Raw genomic sequence first — 23,620 nt, forward strand, 5'->3', positions numbered from 1 at the left:
ATTGCATGGGGCCATGCCTGGGGAGGTTGTGTGTGTGTAAGCACATGGTGGGGGTGACTGTGTGCAGGCCGCACAGGTTAATGGCGGGGGGTAGGAGCCTAGAAAGAGATGAGTCTGGGGTTAGGGGATGTGTGTCCACAGTTCTCGGACTCCTACAATACCCCAAAGTTGGGCAGAGACCAGTTCATGGAGGGCCTTGAAAGCCAGGCAGAGGAATCTGGGCTTTAACCTTAGGAGCTATAGACAGCATCTGAGCAGTTGTAACCTGGCAAACACTGAGTTTCAGAAGGCCCCCAGTATAGACCAGAAAACCTCTCTCTGGCTTGAGTGGAAACCTCTCTTCCTGCACCTCCCAGGCTGCATTCCAGGGGCCCTGTCTTATGGGGTGCACCTTTTCCCTGCCATCCCCTCCATGTCAGGCAGGAGTATTTGCTTGAAGTCAGTGCATCCAGAATGACTCAAAGAATGCACCAAAAAGAAAATACCTCAAATGTTTACAGAAAAAAAGCCATTTTTTCTGCTCTTTCATCTGAGTCGCCCAGAGGTATACAGCTGCAGCTGGCTGAAATGCAGCTTTCTGCTAAGATGGATCGACATGGGGAGGGAGAGGAGGAGCAGGAGGAGACTGAGAAGGAGGAGGAGGAGCGGGAGAAGGAGTAGAAGGAGCCTGAGGAGGAGGAGGAGGAGGAGGAAGAGCAGGAGAAGCTTGGGAAGAAGGAGAAGCTTGAGAAGGAGGAGGAGCCTGTGAGGAGGAGGAGTGGGAGGAGACTGTGGAGGATGAGGAGCAGAAGAAGGAAGAGCAGGAGAAGCTTGGGAAGAAGGAGAAGCCTGTGGAGGAGGAGAAGCCTGCAGAGAAAGAGAAGGGGCAGGAGGAGGGGAGCAAGAGGAGGAGGAAGGGGAGAAGGAGGAGCATGAAGAGCTTGAGAAGGAGAAGGAGGAGCAGGAGGAAGAGCAGGAGGATCCTGAGGAGGAGGAGGGGGAGCAGGAGGAGCCTAAGGAGGAGGAAGAGGGGGAAGAGGAGGAGGAACATCATAAGGAGCAGGAGAAGCAGGGGCAGGAACAGGAAGGGAGCAGGTGGTGGCAGCTCTGGATGGGAGCCTGTAGCACCTATCCTGGTGTGGGTATCCACACTCATTGTCTCCTGGGGTGGGGGGTCCAAGGCTGCCTGCCCACTGACCTCCACATTGTCTTCATTCAGTGCCTTGGAAAAGGTCCCTGGTTTGGACATTTGCAAGCAGGACGGGTCCTGGGCAGGACTCTGGGGAGATACACCTATAAGGCAGTGAGGAAGGCAGCCCTGGGCATCGAGAGAAGTTGGCCAGTGATGCAGCAGCCACAGGGACTTATGCTGGTCCCGTGAGAAACCTGGAGCTGGGTTAGCCCCATGGAGGCAGGGAGATGGGCCTTTGTACCCGGCACCAACAAGTCTTTGGCTGGGGGGCTGCCCAGGGAGGGGGAGTGGCCTTGGGTGAGACAGCTCCCATCAGGGGAGGGCAGTGCCTAGGGAGGAACTCAGCTGCTAGCCATCAGCAGCAACACTCCCAGCAGCTGCAGAGGGAGTGTCTGGTCCTGAAGGACAGATCCCGGTGGCATGTGGCAGTGTCCATTACACAAGCCAGCCCAGGTGAACATCACCGAGGGGGCAAGGCCATCCCAGCCCACCCACCTTCCTTCTGTTTGGCCGCATCACAGCTCTAGAGCCAGACTGCTGGATTCTGATACCAGTTCCAAGCTTCCTGACTGTGTGATTGTGGCCCGTACTGCCACCCCTTGGCTCCTCAGTCTGCTCATCTGTGAAATAGGCTGATGATGGTCAACCTTCCTCATAAGGTTTCTGTGTGCATTCATGTCAGGCACTGGACACTGCAGCTACCTCGGAGGCAGCGGCTTCTATTAGAGGTGGGCATGGATCCTGCCCTTGTGCCGCTCAGTCTGCTGAGAAGTTCAGGCATACACATAGGAAGAAATGGCACTGAGCAGCTTGGGCTTGAGGCCAGCATTGAACCCTAGGCCGAGAAATTGTCCTCACTCTGATCCTGACACCAACACCAACATTTCCTGTAGAGCCTTGAACAATGGCACAATCCTACATAATCACAGCAGTGATTGTGAGTGCCTCCTTCCCCTGGAACTCCGCCTTCGGTCATTTAACCCAGATGCTGCATCACCAGGTGTGTTCCATTGAGCCCATGTCATGAGGAGACAAAGCTGGGGCTCAAGGAGGGACTCACTCACCCAGTGTGCCCGCCAGAGTCTGGGAGATGGCGTAGTCAGCGGTAACAGAGGAAAGTTTAGTTAAAGGATGACTACAGGGGTGTGGGCAGGATTTAGGGAATTCTAAAAAAGTCTTAGGGCTGGCAACAGTGGGGAGCTCTGACTGCCCTGGAGGGCAGTGTTAGCGGACAAAGTGTGGCTTGGGGAAAGGGGCCTCCTGGCAGGTGCTGTGGTTCTAGGTAGAGGGAGACAGTCACAGCTGCCATGTGGTCCATGGACAGGGAGTCCAGGGTGTAAAAGTTTAGCCTGTATCTTCTCCTGCCCTCCAGTCCCTGTGGGATCCCCCATTGGGAAGCTGGAGGGCAAGGAGGGACACAGCTCAGCCTCCCGGGGCAGAGCAGGGGTGAGCAGCAGCCAGGGACACCTTCCACCACACACAGAGGATGACGGACCCATGTTTCACTTGGTTGGTGCAGGGTGGGTGCTTGGAGACAAGAAACATGAACAGATGGGGGCATGGGGCAAAGGAGAGGAAGCCAGAGGAACTTGGTGACCATCTCCTGCCTCAGGTCTCTGGAGTCTGACCCAGGCATGGCCTTCTGTGAAAACTAAGCCATCAGCCCTCCAGCCTGAGGGTGAGGGGCCTCCACATCCAGCAAAGCTCCCACCTGCTTTCTATGCATCTTTTTGACCGGGGCCCACCTTTACCATGTGATCCAGCTGGCTTGGACCTTTTTGGAGAAGGTTCAGGAATGAGCCTCTTGCTTAGGGGAGGGTGGCTGGGGTCTGAGCATGGGAGATAGCAGTACCAGCAATGTGGGTGGGAGAAGACGCTGCGGGGACCAGGAGCGCATCGTGTGAGGGGAGAACAAAGGCAGCCATTGCAGGGGCTGCTTAAAGATGCCCTGGGGTTGCCATGCCAGGCGGCAGCAGCACAGACACGCTTCCGGCATTGGGGGGGTGTTTGCAATAGGACAGGGGTTCTGGGGTGAGTTGACCTGGGTGTGGGAGAAGGCAGGAGAAAGGACAAAGGGCTGGGGCTTCAACAGCAGGGCTCCCAGGAACTCCTAATGACCTCTGGGGGAAATGGTCACTTCCTCTCATCTCTGCAGCTGCTGCACTGCACAGAAATGGGCTTTCACTCCAGGGACATCTGGGAGAGTGTGGACAACTTCAGCCAACCTGCTTCTCTCCTCCCCCTGCCCTCCTTGTCTCTCTCTGTCCCCGTCTTTTCTCTCTGAGATCCCCCTGTGGTGCCTTCATTGGTAGGGAAAACTAAGACTCAGAGAAGGAAAGGGACTTGCCTGTAGGTACACAGCAGTGTACAGACAGAAGCGGGACCTCCATCCGACGGCTCCTTCCGCCCCACAGCGCCACTCTCCCTGCCCTGCCCTTCCAGCCCTGTGCACGCTCATCCCAGCATCCACTGCTCAAAATGAGAAAAGTTCCCACAGGCTGGGTGCCAGTTCTGTGAGATACATGGTGCCAGGCCCCAAAGAGCCTTCTCCTATTTAATCCCCACTGTTCCCTTTGAGAGGACCTGTCCCTACTTTACAGCAAGGAACAAATCTCTTAGGATGCATTTGGTTGCAAGTAACAGAATGCCTTACTATTACCAAAAGTGGTTTTGATGATAGGAGTTTGTTTTTTTCCTGCAAAATAAAAATCTGGATATGGTTTCTTTCAGAGGCTCAACCGTCTTTTCTTGGGCCCCAGCTCTTTTCATCCTTCCATTCTGCCATTGTCACCTTGTCAGCCTCATAGGTCTTGCCTAATGGTCACAAGATGACTGCCTAAGCTCCAGGAATCACATTCTTACACCACAGCATCCAAAGATAGAAAGGGAGAAGTTGCTCTTCCGGGTCTCTGTTTTTTTCAGGCGATGTGTTGTGTTTTCGGCCTCCGTGGTCAGAGGTAGGCCAGCAGCAATGAGGAAATGGAGAGCCAGAGAGTGTGCCATGTTCCCTTGGGCCATTTCTGCCATCACCAGCATGTGGTGGCAGGGATGGGATTTGAACTGAGCTTCTTGGGTGACCTGACTCTGCCACAGTGCCTGCTGTTCTGCTTCAGGCTGCCTTTGGCCACATCATGCTTACATGGAGACTGACTCTGATTGCCCAGATCACTGCTTGTAACCTGAGGTACAAGCAGTCCAGAACAGACCACTCCCTGCAGAGGAGCCAGGCTGGCCAAACTCAGAGGGGTTCCAGAGGGGAGGAAGCAGCAGATACTCAACGAATCCAGAGTCTCGAGCTCCAGCCCTCGAGGTCCTGGCCTTCCAAAGGCCTTTTTAGGAAACCAGTCCTTGGCTCCCCAGACCTGCGCCATGCCATGTGTGGCTTAAAACCCATCAACTAGGGGCTGGCTATCTGCTTTACAAAGGGCACCTCCACCACCCAGATGAAAGGATTTCTATTCCAGTTAGGGTACTTTAAGCTGTAATGGATAGAAACCCAACTCAAGCTTGCTTAAGAGCAAAGGGTATTCATTAGTTCCTGGAACACAGTGGTCTTGGGTTAATGAATTCAGGTCTGGCTTGATCCAGGGTGCAAATGATATTCCCAGGACCCAGCCGCATGCACCCCTTCCTTGCCCCCTCTCTATTTCTCAGCTTTGCTTTCCTAGTTGATGCCATTCTCTGCCCCATGTGGTTGCACGATGCCTGTCCACAGCTCTGGCCCCTGCATTCCCTCCTGTTCGTGTCTGGTGGGAGATAATCAACAGCTCTTGTCTTCTGTGTGCACAGAATCCCCAGGACTCACTTCAGTTTGGCCCTGACTGGTCTGAGTCACCCATCCTTAGCAATGACCAGTGGGGCTACTTCAGTTTCGGGGGCTAGGGAAGGCCTCATTGAGGAGTCACTGTTTGCAAACCTCCAAGGTCTCACTGGGCTTGCTAGAAAACAAGGCACCAAGATAAGGACTGGGGTCGGGTGGGGCTGGGACAGGTGGCTCTGCAGAGGAGGTGGCACTGTGGAGGCCTGTAGAGGGCTGGGTTGGGCTGGGCCCGCGGAGATGAATGGGGACACATTCCTGGAGTAGGGCAGTGCAGGATCGATCCTGGAGCACCCAGTGCTTCAGAGTGCCTGCCATGGGTGCTGGGGGCAGGGATGACAGCGAGCAGTGTGTTCAATGCTGGGAAGCCTTTGGTTTTTAAAATTAGATGCCCCTCAGAATGCTATGGAGGGTGGCAGACACTTCCAGTCATAGAAGCAGCATGTGGCATGGACCCTGTGGGAGCCAGAGATTGCTGTCTGACGTCCCCTCCCAAGGATCCTTCCTTCTTCCAGGAAGTTCACCCCCAGGTCCCCTGGGCAGCCCGAGGGTCTGGGACAGGCCCAGAAGCGCCAAATTCGATAGTATCTATTTGGCATTATGAATCAAGGAATTTTCTGGAGCCAAGTTTCTCCCCAGTCCCCTCCCAGGCCTGAGAACCTCACCCTGAGTAATTCCGGGCTCTGGGCAGCACCTGGTACATTGTTGGCACTTCCTGGGGGACCTGTCAAAAAGAGATTGATTTTTCTCCCTCCAGTGGTGCAGAAAATCCTTCCTCCTGCTCCAGACAGGTTTGGGGCATGGCTGGGAGGCAGAGAAGGCTCTGGACTGCAGCCCCACCCAACCTGGTGCAGGAGTCCCCTTTACAGACCCCAGCTGCTGCTTGCACACATTCCAGGACAGGGAGCTCATTACCTCACTGGCAACCCACTTGAGCCCTGGTGAGCTTTGTTGTGGAGGTTGGCCTCTCACTGAGCAGGAATCTACTGCTCTGTGACTCCCACCATCAACTGGGGTCCCAGCTCTGCACTCTGGATACACAGTCCTTCCTGCTCACTCTGTCCTGGGTCAGGCCTGCAGACCCTGTGGAGTAGTGACTAGGGATCCCAGAAACTACCTTTCTCCAGGCTGAGCAGCTCCGGCTCATTCACTGTGGGTCCTCCAGCCCTCTCCTCTAGACGTGCTCTGTTTCTTTCCATCTGCTGAGGCACAGTCCAGTTCTGAAAACTGTATAGGAAGACCATCCCCTCCTTTACTGTGGGCATTAGGCCCCAGAGTGTTGGCTTTTCAGTAGCCTCATAGCTCATATTGAACTTGTGGTCAATTTCAGTCTTTCTCAGTCTCTCCCATACTGTGATTTTCCAATCAATTTTTTAGATATCAAAAATTGTAGATGTTTAGCCCTCTTCTGGCTGGTTTCAGCCACTGTTTTATTCTGTGGAGGGGACTGAAGTCTGCCTGGCACTTCACTCACATTATCCTCTGTAGATGCCTGAGCTGACTGGAGTCTGATTTCGGTAGCACCAAAAGACCCTTTTACTCCCCAGATGCCCCTCTTTCTGGCCACTCACCATGCCTGAAATGTCCTTATTATGTGCTCAACATGTGCTCTTCCTTAAGCCTGCTCCCTCTTCCAGTTCTCTGTCTCTGTTTCCCGATCTGAAATGCCTTTTCCCCATCTCCCTGGGTTTGGCCGATTCTAATTTATCCCTCCTGTTATCTGACTCCAGCTCAGCCCTGGCCTTCTTGGGGGAGGCTTCCTTGAGATGCACACAGGAGCATCTCACGGGTTCAAGTTTCCTTCTCTGTTGTTTTCACTCCTTCATAGCACTTACCAATGTATGATTAGATTCAGGGGAATTATTAATTCCACAGCTACTTCTGGTTTGGAATCACAAGCTCAGAGGTGGCAAGGACTGCAAACTCAGGGAAGGTAGGGACCGGAAGCTCAGAGAAAACCAGAGCAGCACCTGCGTGTATCATAGTCTTCCTAGGAACTCCCCAGCAGGGGTGATGCCAAAATCACACAGTAGGTCCTCACTGTAAAACAGGTGCATGAGTGAATGCATACGTGGACAGACACGCCCTAGGTCCTGTTCCCCTTGCAAACACCAGGCAGCACCGCTTGCAGGCAAGGCTCTTCATCAGAGGCTGGGGATTTCAAGGTGAATGACCTGGCCTGAGGAGTGTGGCCCGTGGGGTTCTCTGGAAGCAGAGGCTGAGATGGAGTTTCAGGTCCCAGCTGTTTACTGGGGATCTGTATAAAGGAATAAAGGGGAAGAGGAGGAGCAGGCTTGGGCAGATGGAGGACTCACACTTGGATGCTGGCTCAGCAAAGCCTTGATGGGGAGCGCTGGACTCAGTCCTGCCCATTACATTGGACTGCCTCTGGCTAAAATGGCCAGACCTTTATACCCCTGCCTCACTTGGTCCCCAGATGCAGGGCCCCACACCCTGAAGGATCTGACAGCTGGAGGCTATGTGCTAATCACACTCCCAGGCCAGTGGTGTGTTGGAACCCACTCCTATGAGCTGGAAGACCCACTACTAAATATTCAGTATTTGTCAATCGTTGGTAGCTTAAAGTTTTAAGCTAACTGTTGGTAGCTTAAAGTCAGCCATGGTGGGAATGTTTAATTTATTCCTCAGAAATTGGGAAACACTACGTAACAGGGCTTTTTTTTTTTTTTTTTTTCGAAAGCCAGTTTGAGCAACATACCACTACTTGTAGCTATGAAGCAAGTCCTCCCTTGGAGGGCAATTGGCCTGGGGGAATGCTGACATATAGGCAGGTCATCACAGTGCTAAGGAGACAAGGATTCTAACAGCACAGGCCAGCCATGGAAACCATGAGGGAGTCACTGTCTATCCTGACAATCAGGGAAGGCTTTGTGAGGAGGTGACTTTTTTGCTGACATGGCAGAATATTCAAACACTACAAAAGACAATCCCATGAAAAGTAAGACTCCTGTTTGTCCACCTGGTCCCCTGACACTGGTGTCCTCCCCAGAGACAGCTGCTCTTACCAATTCCCCTCATATAATTCCGGAAATACCCTGTGATCTTACAAGCATACATGTTTGAGTCTTCTTTCTCATACATACAGGCTCCCACGCTGCAAGCCTTTCTACACCTTGCTTTGCTGTCTTAACCATGGACCTTGCACAGTGTCCTTGGTTAGTGAGTAAGAGCCATCTCATTCTCTTTAGCAGCTATAGGGCATTCCAACTCATAGATGTGCCGTAATTTACATAACCAGTCCCCACTGGTGGATCTTCAGATTCTTTTGGCCTTTGGATATTTCAGATAAGGTCTCTGTGAGGCTCTTTGACATTTTGCACAAGCACAAGCCTCCCCGCAGGGTATGTATTCAGTAGTGGAATTGTTGGGCCATCGTCTGTAATGGTGATAAAGATTGGCCTTCCAGATAAGGAACAGCATGTGCAGGGCCAAGAGGCATGGAAGGGGTGAGCTTGCTCAAGCGGAGGCAGCTGCTGTGGAGAGGCCGCGGGCCTGGGGGCCAGGAGGGTGGGGCTCGGCTCGGCCCTGCCGCAGAGGAGCCAGGTGTATCCACTGTGGTCGTGGCTGGATGCCACAGGCACATTCAGACTGGGAAATTAAAGGAGTTTAGAAAGAGACCACTGTCCAATGACCGATGGATGCGTGGATAAAATGTGGCATACCTGTACCATGGAATGTTATTCAGCCATGAAAAGGAAAAGAATTCTAACACATGCTACAACATGCACAGACCCTGAAAACTTTATGCTGAGTGAAGGAAGCTAGAGGCACAAAATGCTACATACTGTGTGATTCCATTTATAGAATAGATCTGTCTAGAACAGACAGATCTACAAAGACAGCAGGTAGATTAGTGGCTGCCTGGGACTGGGAAAGGGGGAAATGGGGAATGACTGCAATGGGTATGGAGTTTCTTTGGGAGGTGACTAAAATGTTCCAGAATTAGATTGTAATGACAGTTGTACAATTCTGAATATACTAAAAACCATTGAATTGTACACTTTTGATGGGAGAATTGTATGGTATGTGAATTGTACTGCAGTAAAGCTGTTTTAAAAAAGAAAGAGTTTGCTAATAAAAGAGCACAAAACTAAAGGAACTCAAAGAGTTGGTGCAGCACCCTGGGGCTGTCTACACTGGGGAGCGGTTACTCCTTACACCTGAAGACAGGGGAGGCTGAGCTGCTAGAATCCAGGGGCTGTATAGAGAGGACTTCCCAGCAGGAGCTGTGACCTTTGATAGGGGTGTGCAGACATCCTGAAGGGCCCAGCAGGGAGCAACCAGGGGGAATAACTCCCAGAACTTTTCTCCTGCCCTCTGATTTCCTGCCAGTACCTTCCACTGGCCAAACCATCTGGAAGGGCCTACTGAGTCCAGACCCCAGATTCACAGATTTATTTCCTCATTTATTTTTCTCAAATATTGTGAAATCTCAGCGTCACAAGATGGCAAAATGGCAAACTCTAGCAGTTTCATGCAGTTGGTCTTTAACCTGCAACCCAATGGTGCAGCCACCAATATAAAATACTGACATTCTGCCAGCTGCTCCAAGCCCCTCGATTGTTCCCCACTTTTGCCATGGCTTTTCCTTGAATCCTCTCGACTTCACCTATATCCAGCAATGGAGGGTTGATGCCTGGCTAGCTTGGGAGGGCCTGTGGGACCCTGAACATTCAACTGACAATTGCTCGGGCCTAGGGCATACTGCTTGTGGAGTGATTTGAATGCACCTCCTTGGTGAATTACCTTCGGGCGTTTTCTGTGCACTTGCTATGTGCCAGGCACTGGGAAGCTGCATGGAGCCGTGTCATCTTAGAGCCTGAGCCTGAAAGCCCTCAGACCTCCTGACACTGAAGCACAGAGCCCAGGCTCTTCAAGTGGGGAAGTGAGCTCAGAAGTCCCCTCGGGCAGCTCGGAAGCCTGGCCTCAAGCAGTAGGGTGCAGAGTGCAGCTTTGTCCCTCACACACTTCCTTTGCTGTTGTCCCCTGCCTCAGGGAGAGGGCTGGGTGCGTGTCTGGTGACCAGCCCTGGCCAGGCAGCTGTGATTATGCCTGGCTTAATGTGGACATAATGCAGTCACTGCAGCTCTCAAAATGCAGAGTGTGCAGGGCTAGCAGGCTGGATGTCACCTGATTGGGGCCCATTCAATACCACCATGGCGTCAGGCCATCAGTGGCCTCAGAGGAACAGGGAGGCCACATTCAGGGGTCCAAGAGGGGCAGAAGGAGCAGTGACCCCCATCCAAGACACAGGAGCCGTTTTCTGCACTAGGGCCATTGCTTAGGGCCCACCACAATAGTAGCCCTCAGTATCTCAGACGTGGAAATACGTGTAAGCCTTGGTATTGCTTTCCCACGAAAACCTTCCAGGGGCTTCCCATTGCCTTTTTTAAGAAAACAACTTTACTGAGGTATAATTCACATGCCATACAGCGTCACCACTTAAAGTATGCAATTCAGTGGCTTTTAATATATATTTGCAGATATGTGCAACCATCACCACAATGAATTTTACGTTATTTTTGTCACCTCAAAAAGAAACCTGTACCCATTAGCCACCACTCCCCATTTCCCTTCTTCTCTGCAACCACTAATCTCCCATGTGTCATCATGGATCTGCCTATTCTAGGCATTGCATATAAGTGGAATCACATGATATGTGGCCTTTTGCATCTGGCTACTTTCACTTAGCATATAATGTTTTCGAGGCTTATCCACGTTGTAGCATGTGTTGGTACTTCATTCCTTTTTATGGCTGAATAACATTCCATTGTATACCTAATTTTGTTTATCCATTAATAGTTGAGGGAGTTATTCCCCTCACTTTTTAGCTGTTGTGAATAATGCTCCTATGAGCAATCATGTACTCACTTTATTGTGGACATGTTTTCATTTCTCTTGGGCATACCCCTAGGGGTGGAATTGTTGAGTCACACATTCTGTGTCTAACATTCTGAGGAGCTGCCAGACTGTTTTCCAGAGTGGCTGCCTCGTTTCAGATGCCCACCAGCAGTGCAGGAGGGTTCTGATGGCTCCACACCCTCGCTGACACTTGTTATTGTCTTAGCCTCCTAGTGAGTGTAAAGGAGCATGTGGTTGTGGTTTCGATTTGCCTTTCCCTGGGGACCAGTGCTGCTGAACATCTTCTCATGTGCTTGTTGGCCATTGGTTGTATCCATTGCACTTTTATAAATTGAGATATTACTTATGTGAAAAAGGTACACAAACCATCCCTGTTCACTTAAAAGAATAGTTACAAAGCATGATCCATGTAACCATAACCCATATCAAGGAGTGGAATATTGCCAGGACCCCCAGAAGACAGCTGGGTGCCCCTGGCCAACCACAGCCCCTCCCTGCCCCGGGAATAACCTTGTCTTGATATTGGTGGATGGGCTCCTAAACAATACTATCCAGTTTTGCCTGCCTTTGACCTTGATCCAAATGAAATCACTCTGTGGAAATCATTTCTGGCTTGCTTCTGTCCCTCCACACTATGTTTCTGAGTTAGTCCCTGTCAGTGTGGCTTGCTAGAGCTGTTCATTGTCATTGCCCTATTGTGTTCCATTGAAATGCACACGCTGTGGTTTATCCACTCACTGTGGATGGTCATCTGGATGGTGCCCAGGTCAGAGCGATTATGAACATTGCTGTGTGGACATTCTTGAACCTGTTTCCTTTGCACACACAGTGTGATTCTCTAGGGTATGTGTCTTGGAAATGGAAGGTCTGAGTCATAGGCATGTGCATCCTCAGCCTTAGTAGATACTGGAAAACGGGTTTCTAATATACGTGTACCACGTTTGCATGCCTCCAGCAGTGTCTGAGGGCTCCAGGTGCTCCGTATGCTCGCCAACACTCAGTAATGTCAGAATCCATTTTGAGCACCCCCCAGGTATCTCTGTGTCAAAGCCTCCAGCCCAACTGGGCCTGAGTGCATCAGAAACACCTGCCTCACTCTGCCCCCAATTGTGTCATCACACCTCCAAGCCTTTGCTCTTTGTCCTACTTCTTAAGCCAAGGCAGAAAGGCAGGCTGGAGATTTGGGAACTATCCCCTCACTGACAACCAAAAGGGATATCTGTGTTGTTTTGGGGACACAGATTTGTGGGACGCAGCCTGCATTTGAAGGGGTTGCTCATCCAGCATGGGCTGCATGTGGAGGGGTCCTGGGAGACTGCTGCCTACAGGAGGTACTCTGTGATGCCAGGTGTTCTGCAACCAGAGCCTTCAACCAGCCAGTCCTGTTCCTGAACACTTTGGATGCCTGTGGCATCACTGGCTGATTTGATTGCAGATACTGAGGTTGAAATATGGCGGCTCTCCCTCCCTGGTGGTTCTGTTGACCAAACACTGGTCACCTCTCCTGGAAACAGAGCTCTTAGGGCTAGGAGGACCCTGAACATAGACCCAGTTCTCAGAGACAGGGACTTAATCTTGTCACCTCAGTATCCCCAGCATCCTGAACAGGCCCAGGGCCAGAGGCAATACTAGTGAGTTTTTTTAATGTCTGATTCTCTTCCAGCACCCTGATTTTCTCAGAAAAGATGGAATGGTCTTCACTATATGTTAGAGTTAAGGAAACTGAGACCCGGAGAAGAAGCATCACATGGGAACTAAGTGGACAGCAGGCACTCAGTTCGCCCCTCAGCTCCAAGCCCCTTGCCTCAGAATGTCTCACAGACCAGCTCTGAGACTTAGTTTAGCCTCAAGGCTTTTTTTCTGTAAAAAGGAGCCAATCATACTAGCTTCATGGAATCAGTAAGATGCCATACATAAAAGCATGGGCCCAGTGTGTGTGCAGGGGGTTAATAAATGTCCACTCACTTACCCCTTCCTCCATTCATTCTTTCATGCTATAACAGGCAAAAGCAATTTGACAATCTGAATGAAGCATAATAAAAATGCTCACACACGGTGACCCAGCAACTGTGCTCACCGGGAAATCCATCTCTGTGCCTGGTACACAGTAAGAGCTCAATTCGTGTCTTAGGATGGTGGAAGAAGGAAGAGAAGCTTTAGACCCAAAGATATTTCTTTATAGTTGAAAAAGGAAGAAAGGGGTGGAGGGAGGAAGGAAGGAAGAAAAGTGAGAGAAAGAAATAAAAACGATTTTTTAAAGTACACTGAAAATAACCCGAATATGCTGTACTCTGGGTGTTGGGTAAAATGTTGCCTTCTCTTATTGCTGGGCTATTCTAAATATGGCTCATGGCCCAACTCTAGTCCACTGTCTTTGTAGGTGAATAAAGTTTAAATGAAAAACATCTGCTATTCAATTCTTGAACTTCATATAAATGGAATCATAAAGTATGTCCTCTTTGGTGTCCAACTTCTTTCACTCAACATTACCTCTTAAAGATCCATTCTTTGTGCATGTGTGAGCAATTCATTCTTTCTCCTTGCTGTGTAGTACTTCATTGTATGAGTACAGTTAGGCACTATCGTTATCCCCATTCTACATATGGGGAAACTGCTGTACAGAGGGCTGAAGTGGCTTGCACAGCACAAAAGCTGGAGTGAGAGGGTCTGGAATCCAGGTCTGAGTTTCCTACACCAGAAAGAAAAAACTAAAGCCAGACCCAGATAGGTGGGGCAGGGGTGGGGGGGAGCTGGGGGCTGCACTTGGCCTTGGAGTGCAGTGACCTGTGCTGTGCTCTTCCCCGCCCTCCCCTGCAGATCCTGGAGGAGAACATGAAGCTGGAATGTAAGTGCCACGGCGTGTCAGGCTCGTGCACCACCAAGACGTGCTGGACCACACTGCCACAGTTTCGGGAGCTAGGCTACGTGCTCAAGGACAAGTACAACGAGGCCGTTCACGTGGAGCCTGTGCGTGCCAGCCGCAACAAGCGGCCCACCTTCCTGAAGATCAAGAAGCCACTGTCGTACCGCAAGCCCATGGACACGGACCTGGTGTACATCGAGAAGTCGCCCAACTACTGCGAGGAGGACCCGGTGACCGGCAGTGTGGGCACCCAGGGCCGCGCCTGCAACAAGACGGCTCCCCAGGCCAGCGGCTGTGACCTCATGTGCTGTGGGCGTGGCTACAACACCCACCAGTACGCCCGCGTGTGGCAGTGCAACTGTAAGTTCCACTGGTGCTGCTATGTCAAGTGCAACACGTGCAGCGAGCGCACGGAGATGTACACGTGCAAGTGAGCCCCGTGTGCACACCACCCTCCCGCTGCAAGTCGGATTGCTGGGAGGACCGGACCGTTTCCAAGCTGCGGGCTCCCTGGCAGATCACTGCCTGGATCTTCACAGGGAACCGCAGGAATGCTGAGCTTGTCTTTTCTGCTGAGGAGGGTACTTTTCCTGGGTTTCCTGCAGGCATCTGTGGGGGGAAAAAAAAACTCTCTCAGAGCCCTCAACTATTCTGTTCCACACCCAATGCTGCTCCACCCTCCCCCAGACACAGCCCAGGTCCCTCGGCGGCTGGAGCGAAGCCTTTTGCAGCAGGAACTCTGGACCCCTGGGCCTCATCATAGCAATATTTAACAATTTATTCTGATAAAAATAATATTAATTTATTTAATTAAAAAGAATTCTTCCACCTCGTCGGGATCCGTTTTCTGCAATCAAAGTGGACTGCTTGCTTTCCTAGCAGGATGATTTTGTTGCTAGGACAAGGAGCCATGTAGAAGTGTACATAACTATTCTTTATGCAGAATTTCTACTAGTTGATTTTGCAAGTACCCCCCTTGCAGCGCTAGATGTTTAAGTACAAGAGCAGACATCTTTTATACATATATAGATATATATACACACACACATTTATATTTTTTTTGCTGTTTGCTGCTACTTATCCAGAAATTTAAGCTGGTCCAGATTTGGAGACATTTTTTCCAGAGTATGTTTCCCATCCTTTTGCCCTCCCCAGTTCAAACTTCACCATTAGAAAAATCCAGTTTGGAATATATAGAAAGAGGAATAATAATAATAAATTCCCAGCAGTTTCCATCTTTCAGAAAGTGAGCCACCGGATAAGAGAGAATATTTTGTAAGAAACTATTTTTATATGAATATTTTATTTATATGGAGTCTGCTGTATCATTCCACGGCCTGTGCTTCTTCTTAATTCTGGTACTCACTTTGGGGTAAGGAGGGGCGATGCCTGGTTGTGGGGTCAGGCCCCACAGGGCCCCTTGCACAGCTGGATTCTTGAGTTCTGTGTGCCAAGTGGGCACAAGCTGCCCCTGGATGCCTGGGATTGAGGCATCATCTCATCCATGTTAGCCGGGAAAGAAATCAAATCCCCAGCCTCAGCCTGTTCAGCTCAGGCCTTTCAAGCAGGGTCACTGAGTGGTGGCCTCGAAATGAGTCACTGTGGTGGGTGGTCATCATGCCCTTCACAGGGACTTGACTGTCATCATGCAGCAGAGGCCAGTTCAGGGAGCCCCGCACCTCACCAAAACACTAGCCATTGCCTGCATGTCCTGGAAGGTGAGATGCAGTCCTCAGATGATGGGACCCAAAGTAGGTGGGGTGAGGGGCCGATGAACAGCCGGGCCCAGCGAGGCTTCCTGGATATCCTACTCCCAAGGCCAAGCAGCAGGGAGAGGTTCGGGCGAGGCCACTTTGCTTTGGGTCCAGCTACACCCAGAGCCTCAGCCTAGAAAGCTGTCCTCCAGCAGGCTGGGGGTGTTCTAATATGTGTCTGCTTGCATTTCCGGTGTGTGTGTGTGTGTGTGTGTGTGTACTGTATCTCCTTAGGGACTTGGGGGTAGTCACGTGACTTTGTGCCTTGCAGCGCCTCCGCCATACTCGTGTGTGTATGTGTCTTTGTGTTTCAGTGCTACCCAAGCATCTGTTTCTCTCCATGTGCCTGGGAGATCAGGTCTCAGGCATGGAGCTGCATGCCTTTGCATCTGCTGCTCCCCAGGGTCTCTGCTTGCATGTGAGGGCTGGTGGTGTGAGGCAGACAGCAGAGATTGTGTGTGATTGTGTTGAACCACCAAGAGATGGCACCTCTGAACTCTGTCCCCACACCCATGGGTGAAAACCAGACACCTCTGAGACCACAGCACAGCCCCATGGCCCCACCTGCTGGGAGCCCCTCAGTATCTAGGCTGTGTCTGACTCCTCAATGTCCACACTGAGCCTGGATCACAGCATGGGCAAATAAAAGTGACTGGATGGTTGCATGGTTTCTTCCCTTGGACCTTTTTTTCCATTTTTCTTTTACTTGGGTGTCTGGAGGAGTGGGCATGTGAAGGGGCCATGGAGTGAATGGATGGAGGGATGGACGAATGTGTGAGTAGGTAGGTAGGTGAATGGGTAGATGTGTGGATGGATAAGTAGGTGGGTGGGTGGATGGATAAATGGATGGATGGGTAGATGGATGGATGAAGGGATAAACAGATGGGTGGATGGATAGATAAGTGAGTGGATGAATGGATGAATAGATAGGAAAGTGGGTGGGTGGATGAGGTAGGTACACCTACAGATAGGTAAGTGAGGAGTTTCTTGGGAGTCCACAGGTCACATTTTATCTTTGCTTTGGAAAACCTACGAGATCTGCCATGAGCAGGATGGCTTCCCAACCTTGCAACCCTTCTGCTTCTGGCCTCCTTGGCACCTGGGAATGGGGGAGATTCTGACCAGCCTCCCCAGATGAGTGTTCAATGATAGTTATGTAAACACAGTCTCAGAAGAGTCGTCCCCGTGTCCTCCCTCACTGTGGGTTCTCAGCTCTGGGGCCTGCCCTCTCTCTGGTGCCCTGTTCAGCTGTGCTCTGAGCCCCAGTTTCTCCACCTGTGAAATCAGAATAATAACACCTACCTCACAGGGCTGTTGTGAGGATCCTCCCAGTAATGACTGTATGGCACTTTGAGTTGCAAAGCAATGGATGAATGCTAAATATTATTATTAATTATTATTATCACGATTCTCTCCACAACTATGGGATTCTTCAAACACGGCTTATGGTAATAAATATTTGGTTCTGTGTTGGGCAGAGGTATCCACCAGCCCCTTTGGTCTATTCCTAAAGTGGCTTTTCAACAAAACTTACATTACAAAGGCCAAAATCATTAGAGACTGAACCAAAAACATCAGAAAGCCCAGGACTATAGTGATGAGAAGCCAGATGCCTGGGGTCTTGTCAGGAACCCAGTCTCAGAAAGTAAGCTGTTCAACATGAGGGCATTTTTGCCACATGGGAATGTGGGCCTCTTCATAGTCAGATCCTCTGATTTTTCAAGAAAGGACAAACATCCAGGTTTTTAAGTAAAATATCCCACTTTTTCAGTACGTTGACAAACACCATGAGGATGAAGCAAAACATGACTGTGGGCTGAACTTGGCCTTCATGCCACCAGCGTACAGTCTCTGACTTGGACCCATCTCTTGTTTTAGAACTGGAGAAACTGGGGCCCAGAGAGGGCCAGGGCTTTACTCAAGGCCACACAGCAAATTTGGCAGAGAGAAAACCAAGTCCAGGACATGTGTTTCCCGGGGATGGCCTTGCACCAACATAGTGCACCAATGGAGGCAGCAAAATAATTTGAGGGAAAGGGTTAAGAGGGATAAAGTTCCTACACACACACACACACACACACACAGCCTCTGGACTTGAGTTTAAAACTAGCTCAGGGCTTCACGGAGCAGGAACTGGACTTTCTCAAAGGCCATGAGGAGACGAACCAGTGCCTGAACCTCTCTGCAGAGGGTGCCCTGCCATTTGGCAAGGGAGCCCCTCAGCAAGACCTGAGTCAGAACAGAGCTGGGGAGGCTTTTCCCACCCAAGGTCAGGACAGTCCTGGGGACTCTTCTGAAGACTCCTCTGAAAAGTGTGTTCATGCTGCTGCAGGGAGGATGAGACCCAGGGCCACCTGAGGTCAGGACAGTCCTGGGGAAGCTTTTTCCCACTGGAGGTCAGGACAGTCCTGGGGAGGTTTTTCTGCCCAAGTTCAGGACAGTCCCCTCGGGGAAGCTTTTCCCACCTGAGGTCAGGACAGTCCTGTGGAGGCTTTTCCCACATGAGGTGGGGCTGTCCCCTGTACACTTCAAGGCAAGTCTAAGACATGTTTCCTGAGACCCTAGGAAGCCTCTTGCTCCCACCTCGCAGATGACAACCAGTCTCAGGGAAGACAAATTACCTCTTCAAGGCTCCACCACCCAGAAGAAAGGGAAGGAAGGCTATAGTTTGGGCTGTCACATCTGAGCCATCATCACCTGAGCCTTCCACCACCTCAAACAGAGGCTTGAGGAAGATGGAGATAAAAGGTTCAGGCTGTGGACCACACAGGCTGCCCATGCCAGACGCAGATTGCTGTTGTCAACTTCCTCCCCATCACTAGGCACATTCAACAGGCTGCCAAGCTCTGGCAGTTTCTCCCTGGGGCATCTCATGAGTTTTCTCACTGCCCATCACCTTCTTTGGCCACCATTGTCTCTTTCAGGTGAGAATCTGAAAGAATGCCAAGGTCTCTTCCAGGTCTCCCTGCTTCCACTCATACCCCATCAAGCCAGCCTCCAAGCTCTGGCCAGACCAACTCAAACCATACCTACCACCAGCCATGGCTCCCCATTGTCCTGTAGGTAAAGTCCAAGTTCCTTATCCCACAGTGACCTTGCACCTGCCATGCTGGCAGCCTTTTGCACAGCAGTAGCAATGGTGCCACTTACGAGATAAGCACGCTGCCAGACGAGGTTCTAGCAGTTCTCATGCCCTCTCTTTCATCACCACGCCCTATTTGTCTCCCGCACAGAATTACTGTGGTCCCATTTCTCTGTACATCTTGTCCTTTGCTGTCTCCTCTGCCCAGAGCACTCACCTTTCTTTCCCCCACCTGACAAACTCTTCTGAAGACTCCTCTGAAAAGTCTGTTCATGCTGCTGCAGGGAGGATGAGACCCAGGGCCACCCACAGGCAGCCCTTGCCCACATTCTCTTCCTGGCCTGCTAGAATTAGAACCACACTCCCTGATGGTGCTCCAGAGCCTGCTACAGGGCCCACCCACATGAAAATTCACTGACAGGCACAGGACTGGAACTCATGTCCCAGGCTCGATGACCAGGCTCCTTTCCTGCTTGGGGAATTGTGTCAGTGAGCTATGGCTGAATAACAAACTACCCCCAAACTAACTGCCTCCAGACACTATGGGTTGAACTTTGTTCATGAGTCCATGGGTGCACCGGGCACTTCTGGTCTCAACTGGGCTCTCTCACACACCTATGGTCAGCTGTGGGTCAAGTAGGTGGCGCTGCTGAGCTTAGCAGAATCTTCCACATATTTTGGGGTCAGCTGTCTATAGGCTGCTCTAGGGTGGCTTCTGCTAGGACAACCAGGGCCTCTTCCACATGGTCTCATCCTCCAGCAGGCTGGCCCAAGCTGGTTTCCATTAGAGGGGAAGGACTCCAAAAGTGGGAGCAGATGCTGCAAGGCTTCTTGAGGCCCTGGCTCAGTACCATCACTACATTAGTTCTCCATGTCCTACTGGCAAAAGCAAGTCCAGGCCAGCCCAGATCCAAGGTGTAGGGAAGCAGATGCCACCTCTTACCAGCAGGACCTGCCCAGCTACATAGAAAAGGGTGTGGGGACAGGGAGGGGAATGATTTCCCAGAACTCAACCATGGGACAGAAGGTGAGCTCCTTAGCACTGATGCTGTGGTGGGGACACAGCCACTCTGCTGTGTGGAGCCCTTGGGCCTCAGCTGCTCACCCTGCCAGTTGTACAGTCCTGGAGTTAGTCATGGGTCCTGTCTTCCTCTACTCCATCCATCAACAAGTCCCATTGATTCAACCTCAAACTGTACCCAAATCTGAGCTCTCTCTGTCTGCACAACAACCAGCCATTTATGGGGCTGAGTCTGGCTGGCTTTCTGCCACTCCCAGATCCTCTTGTTCTGGGCCATGTGACTGGGTTCTGGATGATGGAGTAGAGGCGATGCACTCCACTTCCTGGCCCATCAACACCCCCAACACTCCTTACCTATGTGGGCCATGGGATGCCAACTGTGAAGCCACAGAAGGAAGGGCTCTGGGTCCCTGACTCGCCACCCGGAGGAAAGTCAACCTGCTGATCAGGAATATCCACAGGCAAGAAATACACGGCTGTGGGATCCGGCAGTTCATTTGGTACAGCACTGAGCCCCTTTCTATCCAGGATCTAGCCTATCCCTCCTCCTTCTGTTCCTCTAACAAGCCAGCTTCCACCCTGCCTCTGGGCCTGTGCACAGGCTGCTCCCTCTGGTCATCACATGGCTGGCTCTTTCTTGTTAATAGGGCTCATGTCAAATGCCAGCACTTCAGGATATACTCACAACCAACCTGGCTCCCAGCATCCCCTCACCCGCTATTTTTGTTTCTTTGTGGCTCTTACCACTATCTGAAATGACACTTCTCATTTGTTAGAGGCTATACAGTATAGTGATTAACAGCATGGACCCTGGAGCCAGATGCCCTGGATTCACTCCTGGCTCTATTTACTGGCTGTGTGGTTTGGGGCAAATAACTTAACATCTCTGTGCCTGTACTTCATCATTAGTAAAATGGGAAGAGTAATGGGATTATCACAGTGACTAAATGAGTTAATATATGTAAGTTGCTAAACATAGTGCCTGGCATGCCGTGAGGGTGTGGAAGTGTGAGCTTTGCGTATTAATATGGTCATTAAGTTTCATGAGAGCAGGACTTTGTCTGTCTTTGTGGCTACTGGGTTCCCAGTGCCAGCACACAGTTGGGGTTAATAAATATTTGTTGAATGAGAATGAATGAGATTGGAGCCTGTTCCCAGACTCGCCAGGCCCCCTGCCTGGGCCCAGCCAGGCTTAGAGGAGGTGGGCTTGGGCAGGCGTCTGAGTGGAGGAGCTGGAGGACAAGCAGAGGGTCTGTCCTGAGGGCCGCCTGCTTGCCCAGGGGCCAGTGGGGGAGTGGACACAGATCAAGCCCCCTCGACGTGGTCACAGGCACATCTGCCCCATTGACAGGGCAGCCACCAGTTGCCACAACAACACTTCTGGCCCTAGAAGAATGTGCTGGAGACAAAGGGAGAGCTCTGCAGCCACTCCTCAGCTTAGCCCCCGAAATGGCAAGCTGCCCTGACCCAGAGAAAGTGTCACACCACGCATGTGCAGTGCACACACACACACACACACACAGAGAGAGAGAGAGAGAGAGAGAGACAGTGAGAGAGTCACCGAGCAAGAGACCCAGAAGGAGCCACACAGCCCCGGGAGTGAGCAGACGCTCACAAAAGGAGGGACAAAGCTCTGACAGACCCCGCAAGAGGCTTCAGAGACACACACGGGCCACCCCCAGGGGTAGAGGTCACATGCACATAATGCACACCCGTCCAGACCCAGGCCACAGACCAGGGCTCAGGGAGGCCCGGGCAAACCTGTCTCACCCAGGCACCCGTGGCTTGACCTTCATCATTCACCTGCAGTCCCCGCACCTGCCTGGCAGCAGGCCCCAGTGTGTGGATTGTGGGGGGCTGATGGGCAGGCAGGTGAGGGTGTGTTGGGTGCAGGGTGATAGGGTGGACTTGGGGATGTGTAGGTTGGAGACAGACCCAATGCCAACTCCCCTAAGAGGCCATATGAGGCAAGAGGTACTTGAGCATGAAGACAGACAACCTCTGAGGCCAAAGAGAGCACCCTTCTGAGGCCCCCTCCTGCCTCACGCAGAGCAGCATGCCCCCTGCACAGTCCCCACTCTTGGCCCTTCCACCATCTGAGCCAGAGTGTCCTCACTGTAAAGTGCAGGGAAGTCCCACACATGCCTCCACAGTGCTACTGGATCAGAGAGCAGCTGCAAATGCACACCATCAACTAACCACACCGCCACCACTAGATTCTGCAAGCCTGGACTCAGCCCCGGGCCCAGCAGGTGCCAGGAGGGCATCAGGGGCTGGAGAGGCCCCTGCCTTAAATAGACCTTAGACAGTGATTCTCAAAGTGAGGTCCTAAGATGTCTCTCAGAGGATCAGGAGAGCAAAAGGCCAAAACTATTTTCATAGCAATAGGAAGATATTTGCCTTCTCACACTCATGCTCTCACAGGTGTACAGTGGAGTTTCCCAGGGCTACACGTGGTGTGATATTGTAGCAGAATGAAGGCAACAGCAGATGTGAGAGTCCAGCTGACTTCTATTGAGCCAGGCAGTGAAGAGATTTGCAAAAATGTAAAATGAGGTCACTTCTCATTTTCATATTATTTTATTGGTTTTAAAACATAGAGCTATTTTTCATGAAAAATGTATTATTTATGTAAACAAAATAGATTCGTTAACATTTTCAAGTGAATTAATACATAATTTTTTCACAGCTTTAATTTCTACTATTGTAAACATGGATAGATACGACAGACCCATACACAAGAGCTCAAGGCCTGCACTAATTTTTCTAAACGTTAAAGGGTCCTGAGATCCAAAAGCTTGAGAATTGCTGCCTTAGACACACTGGTAGAAAGTAATTATAGTTCCCTGATCACCCTAATTTAGTAAATAATAAAAATAAGGAGGACATCCTCAGGTCTTCCCCGTGCATCAGGCCCTGTTCTGAGGGCATTAGAAGAGTTACTGCACGGAATCCAGCCGTGCAAAGTAGGTGCTATGAAGATAGCTGCACACACATGTGTATAGCAGCACAATTCACAAGTGCAAAAATATGGAACCAGTCCAAGCCCAGCAATCAACGAATGGATAAAGAAAATGTAATATAGATATATACACCATGGAATACTACTCAGCCATAAAAAGGAATGAAATAATGGCATTTGCAGCAACCTGGATGGAATTGGAGACCATTACTCTAAGTGAAGTAACTCAGAAATGGAAAACCAAACATTTTATGTTCTCATTAATAAGTGGGAGTTAAGCTATCAGGGCACAAATGCATAAGAATGATACAACGGACTCTGCGGGCTCAGGGGAAAGGGAGGGAGTGGGGTGAGAGATACAAGACTGCACATTGGGTACAGTGTACACTGCTCGGGTGATGGGTGCACCAAAATCTCAGAAATCACCACTAAAGAACTTATTCATGAAATCAAACACCACCTGTTCCCCAAAAACCTATTGAAATAATAAATAAATAAATAGAAACTATTAAATTTATTATTTAAAAAAAATACGGAAGAAGAAACCAAGACTGAGTTTCCAGCAACTTGATGAGGTCATGGTCTTGGAAGTGGCAGAGTCAGGACTCAAACCAAGGCAGTCTGAAGTGAGGCCATCCCCTCCCACCCCACCTCAAACCCCACCAGCTCTTGTCTCTCCCTGTGCCTAGGAATGCCCAGTTATATTAGAATTTCTGATAAGCAACAATAACAAACTATAGTATAAACATGTTCCAAATATTACACAGGACATACCTATACTAAAAATCTTTCATTTGAATTTCATCTGAACTTCCCATTTTCACTGGTGTCGTATATTTTTATTTGCTAAATCTGGCAACCTTAACTGTGCCAGGCTCCTCTGGATGCTGAATAAGATAGGCAGGCCCCTGTCTCCTAGACTTCTGGTCCAGGCAGGACTGCCCAGCTGTTTCCAGCTGTGCACCCTGAAGCCAGTGCCTCCACCACTCTGAGCTGCAGAGGGAGGCATTCTGGCCCCTCTCTCTAGGGTGGAGATGGGGGCAGGGTGGGCAGCTTAGATGTTGTGG

General features: G+C 50.7%; 1 protein-coding gene across 1 annotated transcript in view; it reads left to right on the top strand.

Annotated features, from left to right (window-relative positions):
- The window catches only part of WNT7A (Wnt family member 7A), a 61,593-nt gene extending 46,539 nt beyond the window's left edge, over positions 1-15,054 (top strand). The window contains exon 4 of the mRNA XM_030801733.1: positions 13,689-15,054. Within this exon, the coding sequence (XP_030657593.1) occupies positions 13,689-14,168 (480 nt within the window). The 3' untranslated portion in view covers positions 14,169-15,054. The remainder of the gene's footprint in view (positions 1-13,688) is intronic.
- Positions 15,055-23,620: the final 8,566 nt, after the last annotated feature.

The sequence above is a fragment of the Nomascus leucogenys genome, chromosome 21 (genome assembly GCF_006542625.1).
Source record: "Nomascus leucogenys isolate Asia chromosome 21, Asia_NLE_v1, whole genome shotgun sequence".
Classification (NCBI taxonomy): Eukaryota; Metazoa; Chordata; class Mammalia; order Primates; family Hylobatidae; genus Nomascus; species Nomascus leucogenys.